The following is a 15949-nucleotide window of genomic DNA, read 5'->3' on the forward strand; positions in this document are numbered from 1 at the left end:
AGCCCCAAGGGTGGAAACGGTCCACCCCTTCTTCCTCTGCACCCCTGCTGCAGCCTAGGGGTGGGACCTTTCCCTCAGGGGGCAAGGGTGAGACCCAATGCTGAGCCATCCTCCCCCTTCACATCCTTGCCCCACCTGCAGGCGCTGCCACCATCTTCCAAGAGCATGGATCCATCCACCTCTTCCATGCCCACCTCTCCATCCCTTATTTGTAGGGTGGCTAGATAAAATATAGGACACCCAGTTAAATTTTAGTTTCAGATAAATAGCATGTCCCAAGTATTGCTTTTTTTCTTCTTCTAAATCTGACAACCCTTTCTTCTCTTCATCCTTCCTATCCACCCCTCTCCCCAGCCCCCCGTTCAGAGAGTTGGCGGTCTTGTCCCGTTCTGGCAAGTTGCTGCAGTAACAGGAATTAGTGGTGGGAGGGTGGGAGGCAGCAGGTGGGAGGAGGGAGGCTTTGGCTCCAGTCCTATTTCTGCCACCCGTGGGCTGAAGGAAACGAGGCCAGCGCTGTTTCTGATCTATAAAATGCATCCCTAAGCGCAGATGAAAAGTGCTAGCTGCTGCTGCACTTAGCGTGAATGGTCTCGGACTCAGGCCTCTTCTGCCCATGGCGGGGCTTGCCCCAGCAGGCTGGGCTCTCAGCTCATTCCCAAGGAACCTCAAGTCCTTCGGTCCCCACCCACCCACGTTCTCTGTGGAACTCCTCTCCTCCTGTCAAGACATGTATCAGGACCTGGGGCTCAAGCAGGAAGCTCCATGGGGCAGGAAGCTTCCGGAGCAGGAAGCTCCTGGGGCTGTGGTGTCTCCCCGCATCACCTAGGGTCATGGTGGGTGGCAAGAGGCCACGCTCCTCAGCGACCATGTGAGCAGGGGACTGGATGCTGGGCTTTGAAGCACAAGCCCTGCCTGCTCTGCGGTGAGTTTCCTTGGATGACCTGATTAATCAGCATCGGGGGTCTCCATTGTTCCAAGTGCTCAATGGGCATAATCCTCTTCTGCCCACAAACTGGGATGGGAGAGGGTGACATCCAAGACGTTTCCGCTGGACAATCTAAGCTATCCCTTCTTCTCTGTAAAAGTAGAGTCTTAGGTGGTGATATTGTGGAGCAATTAAGAGCAATGTCTTTGGAGTTAAAAAAAAACAAACACCTGAGTCTTGGATGCTGTGGAGTGTTGGGAGAGTGACTTCACCTCTCTGGGCCTTAGTTTCCTTCTGCATATGTGGCTGTAATATGTAACCCCAGGGCAGGCGTTGAGAGTGAAATGAGCTAAACTCATAAAGCACTTGGCACCGTCTATGGTACATCGAGAGAACTCACTGAATGACGGCTGTGATTTTTTTTTTTTTTATTGTTGCCAGGCAGCAGCTAGAGCCAGATGTGACTTCCTTTGCTTTTAGGGAAGTGCCTTTAATTGCTTGAAACATAAGCTGTGACTTCCAAGGGGAGGTGGTAAGGGTAAGGTGGTAAGGTTCCAAGGTGAGGGGTTGGGAAAGCTGTGTGTCTTGAGCCAGACAATGCCTTCCATAAACAGCTCCTACCTACCCCAGGGGGCAGCCACTGCCTGAAATCTGGGGGCTGGGTCACGTGAGTCTCAGGAGAGACCATCCCTGCCACAGCCCCTGTCCGAGGTGCTGAATTCTCCCCTTGTAGACTTCTTTTTATCTTGCACACCCATTTGCTCCCTACCTCCATTCAACTTCACATTAGTTGAGCATTTACTTATATAAGAGGTAGAAGTAAAAAGAATATAGATACATCTCTGACCCAAGTTGCTGATAACTCATGGGGAAGAAATTCAAGCTCACAAATGCCTCAGGAGAAGTGAGAACAAAGGCTAGGAGATTCATTTTTCTATTTCTCGGGCTGCAGGGGCATCCACCTCTTGTTTCTACCCTTGCTTCTTCCTCTTCGGCAACCTCAGCATCCTCCGAAGTGGTGCCTCCCCTCCTTTTCCTGATCTGACCACAGCGCATGTGTTTTCCCCAAGGCAGCCCTTTCTCTTCTGACTAATGTCAGAGTCAAGAGGACTACTGAGCAACTTTTGGAGGGAGGTGGGGAGAAAGATATAGAGACAGAAAGCAAAGGGTCAGGATCTCTGGGAAGTGAGGGGGCTGCCTAGACAGGGGTGAGCTCTTTGTCGTATTTCTGCATGCCCTCATCCGGGAGCAGCACCTCCACTGTGAAGCTGACCTTCTTGGCGTGGACAAAGCTATAGGTGTTGTCAAAGCGCAGGACGTCTGGGGGGACAGATGGAAAGATGGGTAGTTGGGTCTGACTCCATACTTCCTGCGCCCTGCCCCAGCCATGGGGGAGAGCAGGTCGTGTTCCCACCTCTTGTGTTTGCCAAGCTGGGCCAAGCTCCCCCCCCTCTTGTTCTCTTCCCCATGGGAACTGCCCCTCCTGAGCAGGGCCTGTAAACAGACCCTAACCTCCCCCTGGCATGTGCCCAGCCTGGCTTTAGTTGCACCAGCTGGCAAGAAGAACAATGGCCACTGCATCCCGTTGTCTCCACACCTGGACAGTCACGTGGCGGGGTGTCCTCGGGGGGCAGCTGGGAATGTCAGAGGCCTACCAGCCCCCTTGGATGAAGTGGGGTGCTGGGCCAGGCCTGCACATGCCTCCTGCCTCCCTGCAAGCACCCTGAGAGGTCGGTTTGTAACCTCGGCTCCACAGGTGAGCAAACCAAGGCTCCAGGTTGGTAAGACCTTCAGGACTCTTGCCAGGGTTACGCTGCTACCACCAGGCTGAGCTAGAACTCTGGTGCCACATTCAGCTGTGTAGCTCTGGACAAGCTGATTTACTTCTCAGAGCCTCAGTTTCCTCCTGGGGAAAGTCATCTCCCCTATTGTCTCTTGCCTGTGACCTGCGATGCTCTCAACCCCTTCAAGGCCTGTCTGTCTCTGGCTCCCTGCACACCGCGGGTGCGCTTGAGTGTGGACGGAATGAATGACTCTGTGGATGAATGGCACTGATCTAGGCTGCATGTCCCTGGGAGGGGGAGTCACAGCCTCTCCGTGTCTTCCTCTAAACCATGGCACAGGTGCCTCCATCCTTCCAGAGCTGGGGCCCGACCAGGGCAGACTTACAGACGCCGGCTTCCGTGCAGGTGAGGCTCCCGTCCTCGGGCACCATGTGGGTGTTGTAGCGCTGGCTGGCCAGCACCTCCATCATCTCTGCGGCCCGCTGCCGCTCCCCCATCTTGGTCTTCAGGAAAACCCCGAAGCCGATGTCACCCCCATCCGACGCGAACTGCCACCTGTGTTGGGGAGAGGGGAGGGAGCACGGGCTGCTGCCGAGTCTGAGAGACCCCGAGGGGCGAGGGTCCAGCTGGGGTGTGGGCGGTGGCCTGAGCCCTACCTGAGGACACAGCCTGGGAACAGGATCTCGTATTCCACCTGGTGGGAGGAGCCGCGGCTGATCTGCGCCGAGTGCTCGTACTGAGTCTTCACCTGGTCCCGCACGTACATGGACTTGGGGATCTCCCCGCCGTAGTTGATCTGTGGACACAGAGCAGGATGGGCTTGCTCCCCGCTCCCAGCCATTGCATCAGTCAGGCTGCGTCTCCTGCCCAAGACGTTTCCCCAGCTTCTGGAAGTATTCTGCTCATCCTGTCCTTCCCCACCCCCTAGGAAGACTTCTGTGTCCCACCAGCCTCAGTCAGGGCCTCTTCCGGGAACTTCCTCTCCCAGCTCATCCCTCTGACTCAAAATTCTCCCATTTCTCATTTGTCTGAACAGCTGCCGAGAGCTGTTAGGGCAGGGCTGGGACTCACGCGATACCTGGCTCACAGGTGTCTCCCCGTGGACACTGGTGGAATGAACGAGTGGATGAGAAAGGAACCCAGCTTGGCTCCTCTACCCTCCCCTGTTCTGGGGCTCTTCATACCTTGGTTAAACACTTGGGGTTCCCATCTGGGTCGGTCAGGGTCCCCCCAAACTGGGCAGGCAGTTGCTCAGGACTAATGAGTTTCAGCAATCCTTCCTTCCAGTTGCCTGTGGGCAGAGGGGTTGAAGGGTGACTATTTAGCATGGAGGGGTCCCGTCAGCACCCCCCCATTCCTACCAGAAGGGCCTGAGCTTGGTGTGTGGGAGAAGCCTACAGGAGCTGAGCTGCCAGGGCTGATACCCCAGCCTTTCAGGCCTTGGGTTGTAGAAGAGTCTTCCGGCGTCGTGTTGCTATGGAAACATGTTTTCCCTGGCTGATTGGTTTGCCCATTTTTGATGGTCTCCCAGTGATGAGTAGTCAAGATTGATGTTGTCTAATTGCCTTAAGGAGACTTTAAACCCCAATGAGGTCAAGGACCATGTTGGGGGCCTTGCAATGTGCAAATGGCCCACCCAAGTCAGACCTCTGGGTGGAAGAGGGGCAGCCTGGGGTCTTTGAAAGGACCTCCCCCTCTCTGCTGCTTCATCGTCACAATCATAAAGCCCATTACTGTTCTTCACGCCCTGTGCAAAGCTCTGTGTTCTGGATTCTCAGGTGTCACGTGGCCCCACCCCTGTGACGAATCCAAGTTATCCCCCCCTACATGGCCACGGAAGGTTAATATAAAGAAACTGAGGCCCCCAGCCCGGAGGTTGACCAGCAACCAAACTGAAACTGATAAGGAGGAAGCTGTGGAGGCCTTGTCATCAAAGAGGTAAGGCAGGGAGTAAGACAGAGGTAACTGGATAGACTCCAGAGTGTAAGGCCCGCTACACCTTTGAGAGGGAGGAGCCTTTGACTCTCGGTGATGTGTGGACCTCCGGATGGGGGTGATGGGTCAGCTTATTCCAAAGTTCATGAATAGAGCTCAGGGAATGGAGCTGGAACTACTTACTTCCCAACACTACAATTTTCCTGCGCGTGTCCTCACTCAAAAAGGGCTTCATGAGGTTGTATCCCACAGGGAACAGTTTTGTAGCTGGAGAGACATAAGCAAGTATAGTGGGGAAAAAATAATTCCATTGGGCCACTCTCTCCGTAACAGTCAGAGCCAACAGCATGGAGGAATCATGAATTACCTTGGCAAGTCTCAATGCCCTGCACCTGATAAACCATCCAACCAACTAAGACAACAAGCAGCCAACTACCCAACCATCCCATCATCCAGTGCACCAAACAGCCAGCAGACCAGCCAACAGACAGCCAACCAGTACTCACCAACCCATCAACCAGCCTGCCAATCAACAAGCCACCCTACCAAATAACCAAGCCCTACCAAACCAACTGACATATCAGTCAAGCAGAAAACCAATCAGTCAGTTAAACAACCAGCTAACTGCCCAACCAACTGCCTTTTCTAGTCAGTCAACCATTCAAATAACCAACCAGCAGTCCACCATCCACAATCCAGTCAAACCAACTAACCAGTCTGCCAACTAGACACTCACCCTCATAGCCAACCAAAATGCTAACTAGTCACTCAATCAATCTACCAAACTAACAACTATCCAATCAGCCAATCAGATATGCAATCAACCACCAGACAGTCAACTAGTCAGCTAACCAACTGGCTGGTTAAACAGACAACAAACCAAGCAATGAATCAACCAGTCAACCATCAACATACAGCCATCTTTCCATCAATCCACCCACCCAAACAACAAGTACCCAAATACCATTGAGTTCCCACCTGGCCCCAGGCCTGTGAGGGATACAAGAGAAGTGAAGAATCAAAGGCTTTGCCTTCAAGGAGTAGACAACTCAAGGACAGCAGGATGAATACATAAAGATAACTGCAGGCTCAGAAGGCAGTAGGCAGCAAAGGCCAGACTGGGCTGCATGGGCTGCCAATGGCAGAGGCAGTTTGAGGAGGGAGAGACAGACGTGGGTAGGCGAGGTGAGGGGGGGATTCCCGGACAAGCTGGGGTTGGAGCTGCCTTTTCTTGCAGGAAAACCAACCATAGAATTTGCTGTTTATGGAGCACTTACTCTGTTCCAGGCACTCTGATTTGCACGCAACCAAGCAACCAACCTGCCTGTCTGCTTCCAGGAAAGAAGGCACTATTATTGTCCTCAGAGTTCAGATAAGGGGCCGGAGCACAGAGGGGTGCAGTCACCTGCCACACACCTTTCACGATGAGCATGAACTTCAGGGTCTCTGGGTAATTCTCTTCAAGGAGGCCGAAGAACTGCAGAACCAAGAAAGACCCCGTCAGAGCCCACACCTCCTCTTCTCCTACCCCCGTCCTTTGCAGCCTTCAGAAGGCTGCGGAGGGTTTCCCCTCTTTCCATCATGTCCATGGTCCCTGGAGGAAACCTCTCCACAGACCATTGTGAGCACACTCTCATAATAATTACATAATATTAACCATCTTTAGAATAAACCTTATAGCCACAGTAGTACAGTGATAATGATGGCTACTGTTCATTGAATGTTCACTATTGGGGCTTCACAGGTGGTACAGTGGTAAAGAATTTGTCTGCCTATGCAGCAGATGATGCAGGAGATGCAGACTTGATCCCTGGGTCGAGGAGGTCCCCTGGAGTAGGAAATGGCAACCCATTCCAGTATTCTTGTCTAGAGAATCCCAAGGACTGAGGAGCCTGGTGGGCTACAGTCCACGGGGTCTAAGAAAGTCGGTCACGACGGAGGGAGTGAGAATACATGCATGTTTGCCAAGCACGGTGTGTGCCGTTTATGTTTCAACTCACAGAAGTGTGGCTATGTTCCTTTGGAGTGCAGACAACCAGTACCCCCATATTGTAGGTGAGGACAACGCAGCGTGGACGGATAGAGTGACTTGCCTGCGTCACAGAGTGGAGGTGGCAGGGCAGGGGAGGGTTTGTTGGAAGCCGGCCCCTGTGGGGTCAGTATGTGGTCTTCAGGAAACACAGTGATGGGGCCTGGGCTGCAGTGGTGGGGTCCAGGAAAGGCCGCCACCTGTTACTAGATCCTGGCTCTGAGCGAGCAGTCAGGTCACAGCTGGGCAAGCTGGTGGTTAAAGCGAGCAGGGCGCCCGGGCCTTTGCTCACCTCCTGGTACACTTCTACCAGGGGTTTCCAGAAGTGCTTCAGCCCCAGCCCCTCGCAGTCGAATATCATCACGATGGTCTCAATCTTCCTCCCCAGCTGCAAGCACAAGAGCAAGGGTCAGGGTGCAGGCTCAGAGCCTGGGAGATGGTGCCTCAGCACGTGACCCCCCAGGGCTTCTCCCAGCTCCCTGCTCTGTCCCCAGAGGAATGAGCGGACAAAACAGTGACTGCATTTACCACCCGCCCATCCACTGTCCATCACCCATTCATCATCCATCCACCCTCCACCCGCCTACCCACTCATCCATTAATTGACCCACCTATTCACCAATTCACCCATCTATCCCTTCATACGGCTGTTCATTTATCCATTCATCCCTCCGTTTGTCCAGCTAATATTTATTAAACACCTATTTTGAGCCAGTCACTGAGAGTATGTCATATAGTTCAACAATCCAGTGTTCCTGTCCTTAAAGAACTCACAGTCTGGCTGGGGAGATTGACCAGCAACTGGGTTGCCAAGGACCTGACCTGAGAGCCGCGACCGGACAGCACAGGAGGTGTGGGGATGCACGTTAACCCCGATGGGGGCCTCAGAGAAGCTGACTGTCTGAGTCTTGAAAGATGGACAGGACAGAGCCAATGGTGGTTTGGGGGGGAACGTGTGTGTGCCGGGGGTTGGATTATCCCAACAGAAGGAAGAGCAAGGGCAGAGACTCAGAGGGAATCGTAGTGGCTAGCATTGCTGAGAGGCCCCAGGTGCCGGCCACATACTCATATTATCTAACTTCGTCTCTGCAACCACTATCATTGTGTCGGTTTTGGAGGTGAGGAGACAGGCTCAGAGAGGGGTGAGGTGACTCTCCAAGGCGGCACAGCTGGGAAGTGTCGGAGCTGGTGTGTGAGCCCAGAGCCCTCTGACGGTGGCGCTGAGGGTGCAGGCGTGTCCCTGGGACTGCGGGCCCGGGCAGCCTCACCCGTTCTGTCTGGAGGTCACACTCATGCAGGATGCGCTCACAGTCCCTCATCTTGGTCTTGAGCAGGTCCTGCTTGGTGACCGAGAAGAGCAGGCCCTTGGGGTCCAGCGGCCCGATGATGTCATACCACACAGGGCAGCCTTCTCGGTCATAGCCGCACAGGCCCCCAGGCATGTACTTCTGGATCACCTGCGTGAGGACAGACACATGGAACTGGGCAGTGTGCAATCTCCCAGAGACCGCCTTGGGTTTCCCTGGTGGAAAAGACGGAAAAGAATCCGCCTGCAATGCAGGAGACCCGGGTTTGATCCCTGGACTGGGAAGATCCCCTGGAGGAGGGCATGGCTAAACCACTCCAGTATTCTTGCCTGGGGAACCCCATGGACAGAGGAGCCTGGTGGGCTATAGTCCATGGGGTCGCAAAGAGACAGACACAAGTGAGCGACTGAGCACAGAGACCCAAGCCAGGCTGCCGTGGTCGGTCTGAGCCTGCACACACCCTGGTCCAAGCACCTTCCCTTCCCTGGAGGGCGGCCCTACTGTCCAGGCGAGAAAGCTGCGGGGCTTGCAGGGGAGGGCCTTGCTCACGGCAAGTACAGGGCAAAGGCGAGACTCAGTCAGGCCTACTGGAGGCCTCCGGGCTCCTGAGTTCTGCCCCCAAAGTCTCCCATGCCCCTTTCCATGGAGAGGGGTTGGGCTTAGTGATGAAAAACATGGATACTAAAGGTGAGCATTCCTGGTTCAAAAAACAGATGCGGCTGCTTCCCTGCTGTGCACCCTTGAACAAGTGACGCCACCTCTCTGAGCCCCATTCCCCCCCTCCTCTGTTGGGGAAAGTCCTCAAGATCATATTGGCATAGCAGCCTGCCTGACTCAGAGCTTGTGCTCCACAAATGAAACTAGGACTGTTGTTTAACTAAGGCACCACACTGGGCCTGTTCTCCCTGGCTCCTCCGTGGGCGAAGTTTCTTTCCCACCTAGACAGGATGCTTTGAGCAAGGCTCCAGAGGGTAAGGGCTCAGAGCCACAAGCTAACTGCTGCTGAAGAGCCTGTGTTTGGAGACTTGAGCTCAAATCCCGGCTCCACCTCGGGGCTGTGGGACTCTGGGTGGCTGCATAACCTCTGCTGAGCCTCAGTGTCCTCATGTGTACAATGGGTACAGCTAGATCCAATGAGTTCATGCAGGTACAGTCTTAACTCAAGTTTGGATCTTAATAGGAGATATTCATAGTTATTACAGGAGATTTGGCTGCAGTTTCCTGGGGGTTCCACAGGCCTCTCAGGCTTGCTGCCCTCTACTCACGGTCCCCAGTGATGCCGAGGCTGTTGAATGGTACGTCTGTCAGAGACTGCGAGCGTGGGGGGGTGCTGCTGGCTCACCTCGGGGGGCTGCCATTCAAGGATGTGGTCAATGTCCATGGCCTTCCGGAACTCCATGTACTGAAAGGGAGATGAGTGGTAAGGAGGGGATGGAGGCAGAGCCTGGAGGCGGGAACTGCCCCCGACAAAGACCCTCAGCAAAGTCTCAGAGGGGGAGAGGTCTCACCTTGCGGAGCATGGCCTCTGATTTCTGCAGGTCGAAATTCCGAGCTGTGGGAAGATGGAAGGAAGGGGTGAGGTGCGAAAGAGGCTGCCTCGCAGTCATCTTGTCCTGGCCCTGAGCAGGTGGCGGGGCTATGGAGGGCACCGGGGGCCTTAGAGGGGACTTTCTTTCCTGTCCCTTCCCCTCTCTGGGACCTGAATGCGAAGCAAGATGATGTGATTGGATCCTGCGAGCCATGGGTCCTTCTGGAGCAGTTTGTACCAGGTCCCTCCTGCTGCCCCTCGCCCTGACCTCCCCCACATCCGCCCTCACCTCGGAGCCAGCGCAGAAGGAAATAGTCATCCGGGTTGGGCAGGGCGGGCAACACGTCCTGGACATTTTCTCGGAACTGGGAAGAGAGATGCTGGTTGAAGAGGTGTTCACACAGAGCCTTGAGCTTAGACTCGGTGATACATTTCTTCTTTTTTTTTCAATTTCTTTCCTTCTCTCCAGTGCAGTCTGGCCTGCGGTGATGGAAGATGGGTGGACGGAGGGATGGGAAGGTGAATGGAAGGAAGGCTAGATGGGTGAGTAAATAGAAAGAAGAAAGGATGGGTGGATGAATCAATGGGTGGGAAAAAAGGAAGAGGAAACCAATGAATGGACAGAAGGAGAGATGGGGGCGTGAATGGACAGAGAAGGGATAGATCATTGGGTGGGGCGGGGTGGGAGGAGGAATGAAGGAAAAGCTAGATGGGTGGGTTGGTGGGTCGCTGGGTTGAGATGTGAATGTATTCTTTGCACTTTTCATTCGTTAGCCCCCCAAAACTTCTTTTTTTCCATCCCATTTTCTGTGAAAACATGGTTAGTGGTTATGCGTCCTCTTCCCCAATGACCGTGGGGATGACATACACACTCGGCCCCAACTCTTAGCTCTTACAGACAGGTCATCTCCCAGGGTCCCAGAGAGTGAACAGGAACAGAGTCTGTGGGCAGAGCCTCAGCATCTTCGGCTCCCACCCACGGGGAGGTGGGGAGGTGGCAGTTCAGATAAAGTTCTCCAGGTCTGGCAGCTGCCCCACCATCTGCAAACGGTGCTGTTCCCCCCGCCACGGCCCTGGACAGGGCGGACGTCCCCGGGCATCGTAGGACCTGACCCCGTGTGACATGACGGCCCAGAGACAGTGTCAAGGAGGTGCTGAGCCCAGCAGGGGGGGGGGGGTTCCGGCCACCGTGCTCCCTCGGCCCCTCAGCCCTTGCCCCTTGCCTCAGCTCACCTTGGCCAGGGTCTCTGCCTGCTTGGGACTCAGGTCTCCCACTCGGCCGCTCATGGTGCTGGGTGAGGCTGGAGGGGCGGGGGCCGCTGCAGTCAGAGGCCGAGCCTGCTCTCGGGCCCTGGCCAAGCCAGGTCTTTTGCCCCCGCCGCTGGGCGTGGCTCCAGGGCGCCTCCTCCTTGGCCAGCCGTTGGACTGCACGTTACATAACTGGGATTAACTGAGGTCCCGTGCCTGGCTCGGGACAGTTCTGGAGGGTGGGGCGGGGAGCAGGTGGGGAAAGCAGGGTGTGTCAGAGGCCCCCTGCCAGGGAGAGGAGGCTGGCCTCCCATGGTGTGGGTGTCCAGCCTGGGCGCCTGTAGAACCCCCTCCGTGCTCTCAGGCCTCTCCAGGGGTAGGGCAACTTCAGGGGGACAGAGTACTAATCCGAGTACTAATACTCGGCAAATACTAACAAAACAATGGGTGTGCTCCCTGCAGGCACCCTCCTCTCCAGCCCTCGGTCTCCCCCTCACTAATGAAGAAACCCTGCACCCACGGTCCTGCCAAGATCACCCTTACCCAGCCCTGCCGGCTGGCAGTCAGGGGCTTAGTCTAGTAAACATGTCAGTCACTTTCTTGGGGTGGGAGGCTCATGGCTTTTTTGCAACAAGTGTCCGTATTCAAGAGGAGGCGGGTGTGCCTTCAATACAGGGAAGGGCTGAGGGCCCCCAGCCCTGCCTACCTCCCTTCTCATGGCTGAGGTCACGAGGACACAGGAGGCCTTGCCCAAGATCCCGCATCCCCTGGGTCCTAAGGGGGAGAAGGGGAACGCTGATGCCCGTGAGGCAGTATGGGTGCTCCTTGGGATTTTAAACATCTGATCAGTAAGGGGTGCCCCACCACTCTGCCAGGTGATGAGGGAAACCCAGAAGGTTCCCCAGTCCTTTGACTGAGACATGGAGACTGTCCAAGGTTGTGCATCTCTAAGAGATTTATGCTCCAGCTGTCGGAAGCTCCGAGGGCAGAGGCCACATTGTCCATGATTGTCTGTAAGGAAACCAGGAGTGCATCTGCTGGAGACCACCGTATAGCTACGCAGCTACCTCTTCCAGGCCTTGGGAGGGGGGTCCGCGTGGGCTGAAACTCTCCCCTGGTCTAGCCTCGGCCCCAACGGCTGGGCAAGCCCAAGGCCCTCTTCCCAGGGATCTCTTCCCCTCAGAACACCCTGGGTCCCCTTGCCTGGGCTATCTTGGGACCGATTTAGCTGAGGCGGGTGAAACCTCTCTGCTCTGGGCCCTGATAGAATCGGGTGCAGGAGAAGGGGAGCTGTCTTTGGCCATCTCCCTCCGTCCAGGGCGTCTGCTGCATACACTCTGGAGCAGTTAGGTAATTCTCCACCCTCCGGCCCCTCCCCTCTTCACATTCCAGGCTCTTTCTGCTGCCACCCACACCTACTTCCCGCCCCTCCACTGCGCTCTCATTAGCCCCTAATCCTGCTTGGTTCCCACCAGTCTCCTTTCTCGCCCTAATCCTCCTGATGGGAGGGTCTCTGGTTACCCCTGGGGATGTCAGAGGCTGGGCAGGCAGGGCCAGGAGGAGGAGTTGGGGGTCCCCCCAGGAGCTGTGAGGAGCTGAGGGGTATGAGAGATACCCTCAAGCGGTTTTCGTGACCCAGACTGCAAATTCACATTATCATCATCATGCCTGACAGCACTATGCAATGGAACTTTCTTTAGCAATGGAAATGTTCTGTAGCTGGGGGTGGTTCCTAGTGGGCATCACTGGTAGCCAGTTGTCACATGTGAAATGTGGTTGTTGTTACTGTTCAATCACTAAGTCGTGTTTGACTCTTCACAACCCCATGGACTGCAGCATGCCAGGCTTCCCTGTCCTTCACTCTCTCTCGGAGTTTACTCAGACTCATGTCCATTGAGTTGGTGATGCCATCCAACCATGTCACCCTCTGTCACCTCCTCTTCCTCCTGGCCTCAATCTTCCCCAGCATGTGGTTAGTTTTAATTAACTTACCTTTTGATTAGTTTTATTATAGGTTGCCCCACATGGCTACCATATTAGCACAGATCTACAGTGCTTATTGGAGGCTTTTTACGTGCCAGGCCCCAAACTAAGTGCATCGCCTCATTTAAACGTCAGAGCCCCCTTCTGGGTAGCTCCTATCATTAAGTCCATTCTACAGACAAGCAAACTGAGGCAGAGAGGAGGTTAGTACCTTATCCAGAGAGAAGCCCATGCAGTTCATCACTTTGTTGATGTTGGAGGCCACCCCTCAGCCTCAGCTCTGGAGGCTCCACCGCAAACAGGGAGAAGATCCAGGCACAGAAATCACTCCAGTGGGATACAGGTGGCATTGAGCCAGACCTTGAAGAAAGGGAGGATGTCAATTAGTGGAGACTGGGGTAGAGGAAAGGGCAACTCCCCCCCGACCCCGTAGAAGGGACGGCGTGAGCCGTGCTGTGGAGCGGGGCAGGTGAAAAGCACGCCTGGGATGTCTTGGGAGGGCAGAGCTGGGGATGCAAACGCCATGTAAACACGTGTTTACAGTAAACACGATGGGTTGGGTCCCTGCCTGCCTGGAGCTCTCAGTCTCCCATTTCTGTGCTGAGAACATTACATCCATATCAAACCTCTTGGAAACAGGTAGGGGTATCCTCATTTTACAGTTAAGGATACGAAAGACCAGAGAGATTAAGAAACTTTTCTTAAGCCTCACAGCCCAGAAACAGGAAGCCAGGATTTGAACCCAAGCCCGTCTGAACTCTGAAACCTGTAATGGAGCTACTGCCCCCAGGCGCACCTTCCTCCAAAGGGCTCAACGCTGTACCCGGCATGTAGAAGGTGTTCGATAAAAGTGAATAAACATCGTGTGCTAGGAAACCTGGGTCCACTCACCTCGGGCTGCAGGGTATTCTGAGCCCAGGAGAATAGGTTTCCCTACATCGAAACAAAGACCTTGGTGAAAAAGAACCCCCTGAACCCCCACCCACAGTAGCTGTCTTCTCCAAGTCCTAGTTTGCCAAGCTCTCAGGGGCCCATGGCAACAACCGGGACAGAAGCAAACAGTCACAGGGGGTAGACAGGGCCACCCGCTCCACACCCTGGACCCCTCCTTCCAGACGCCAGTTACTAGGAAATGCGAAATGCCATCACATCAGAACCAGCTGGGTGAGTACAGAGGGGGCCCAAGGGGCGAGGGAGCCTCAGCATGGGGTGAATGTTGCTGGGGAAGAAGCCAGGGTGGGGTTCGGAACATAGTGGGGTGAGGTGGGGTGGCCTAAAAAGGAGAGATGAAAAGAGAACTGTGGGAGAGGGAGGTAGGAAGGGGCGCCTTGCCCCGGTCCCAGTGGTATTCTGGGAAGAACCCTGGGAACGTCTACTTTCCCTGTTTCCCCTCTGGGCAGTTTCATCTCCTTCTTAAAAAGTGTGAATTCACATACAAGTTCACCATTCTTAAAGTGTAAAATTAGTATATTCACAAGGTTGTATTAATCTTATACAATCACTGTCTAATTGCAGAATATTGTTTACAAATATTTATTTTCTGTTTGGTTGGGTTGGGTTCTCAGCTTCGGCACACGCAGGATCTTCTTGCAGCTGGCAGACTTTTCTCTAGTTTTGACACATGGCTGCCACAGCACATGGGCTCTGTAATGTTCAACACATGAGCTTAGTCGCCTCGAGGAACATGGAATCTTAGTTCTCCCATCAGGGATAGGACCTGCCTTGCCTGCATTGGAAGGCCAGATTCTCAACCACTGGATTACCAGGGAAGTCCCTAATTGCAGAATATTTTCATTATCCCCACCTCAAAAACCACTGTACCCTCTATCAGTAATTCCCCATTTCCTGCACCCCTGCTCCTGCCTCTGGCAACTACTAATCTATTTTCTATCTCGATAGATTTTCCTATTCTGTATATTTTATATCAATTGAATCATATGGTATGTGATCGTTTGACTCGCTTCATTAACTTAGCATAATGTATACAAGGCTCATCCATATTGTAGTTGGTATCAATGTCATTTCTTTTCATAGCTAAATATTTTTTTGCATGAATACACCATATTTTGCTTACCCATTCATCAGTTGATGGACATTGGGTTATTTCCACTTTTTGGATATTATGAATAATGCTGCCATGAACATTTTTTGTACAAATTTTTGTGAAAACATATTTTCACTTCTCTTGGGTGTATCTTTAAGAGTGGAATTGCAGGTAGTAATTCTATGTTCAACTTTTTTTTATATGGACCATTTTTTAAGTCTTTATTGAACTTGTAACAATATTGCTTCTGTTTTATGTTTTTTTGGCTGCAAAGCATGTGGGAATCTCAGCTCCCTGACCACACCCATATTGCTGACACTGGAAGATGAATTCCCAACCACTGGACTGCCAGGGAAGTCCCAAGATTTAGTTTTAGCTCTTATACTTAGGTATCTGTTTAAATTTTTTTTATATTGTGGTAAAATATGCCTAATATAAAACTTTCCATTTTTAAGAGTGCAGTTGAGTGGCATTAAGTGACATTCACACTGTTGGGCAGCCATCACCACCATCCACCTCCAGAGCTTTTTCATCTTCCCAAACTGAAACTCTGTACCCATTACACATTAACTTTCCATTGCTTCCTATCCTCAAAGCCCCTCGTGTCATTGGCAAAGCTCAGGAACAATCCTCGGGAAATTAAAATAGAATGCAGGTAATGAAATAAAGTCTAACCTTTTTTCCCCTTTTCCTCTGCGCTTAGTCTAGTTTTAATTGCTCACAGGGGCTGCATGCAGAGACCTTGCATCGGCTCTTCAGACCAGAGTTCCTAGTGCAAAATGGCTGCGGCGACCCCTCAGCTCAATGGGCCGTGTGCAGAAGTGCTGCACACGACACTCAATTCAAGATGGCAGCAGCGAGCCGTGTGCAGAGATGTTGCACCCGGCACTGCGATCTGAAGCCGGAAGCAGCGCGGCTGTGCAGAACCCCGCCCACTCCCCCCGCCCCGCTCCTATAAAGCAGGCCTGCCCGCGGCCTGTTGGGAGGCCCTGGACTCCAGAGCTTGAGGTTTCGCGTGTCCCTTGTTTGATGAAAGAAATAAAGCTTTCCCAAGCGGCACAGTGGTACATAATCCACCTGCCAATGCAGGAGATGCAGGAGACCTGGGTTTGATCCCTGGGCTGGGAAAACCCCCTGGAGTAGGACATGGCAACCCACTCCAGTAA

The 15949-nt window shown here is 53.6% G+C and overlaps 1 protein-coding gene and 1 long non-coding RNA gene across 3 annotated transcripts; one reads left to right on the forward strand and one right to left on the reverse strand.

Annotated features, from left to right (window-relative positions):
- The first annotated feature begins 458 nt into the window (after positions 1-458).
- Positions 459-15595, forward strand: LOC139037833 (uncharacterized). The gene is made up of 3 exons (XR_011490762.1): positions 459-922; positions 9978-10051; positions 15508-15595. It is a non-coding gene; the product is annotated as an uncharacterized lncRNA (long non-coding RNA).
- SEC14L3 (SEC14 like lipid binding 3) lies at positions 1330-15549 on the reverse strand. 2 transcript variants are annotated; one of them, XM_020907096.2, is made up of 14 exons: positions 15459-15549; positions 12951-13099; positions 10742-10933; positions 9798-9873; positions 9489-9532; positions 9323-9382; positions 7942-8130; positions 6966-7061; positions 6061-6121; positions 4828-4911; positions 3894-4000; positions 3366-3505; positions 3095-3264; positions 1330-2245 (listed from the first exon to the last, which is right to left on the reverse strand). In XM_020907096.2, exons 2-14 carry the CDS (start codon positions 12978-12980, stop codon positions 2124-2126), a joined length of 1371 nt encoding a protein of 456 aa, XP_020762755.2. In that variant the 5' UTR covers positions 12981-13099; positions 15459-15549; the 3' UTR covers positions 1330-2123. The 2 variants fall into 2 exon arrangements, with proteins under 2 accessions (XP_020762755.2, XP_020762756.2); XM_020907097.2 differs by lacking the exons at positions 7942-8130; positions 12951-13099; positions 15459-15549 and having other exon boundaries at positions 10742-10879.
- Positions 15596-15949: the final 354 nt, after the last annotated feature.

Source organism: Odocoileus virginianus, chromosome 12, assembly GCF_023699985.2.
Source record: "Odocoileus virginianus isolate 20LAN1187 ecotype Illinois chromosome 12, Ovbor_1.2, whole genome shotgun sequence".
NCBI classification, from domain to species: domain Eukaryota; kingdom Metazoa; phylum Chordata; class Mammalia; order Artiodactyla; family Cervidae; genus Odocoileus; species Odocoileus virginianus.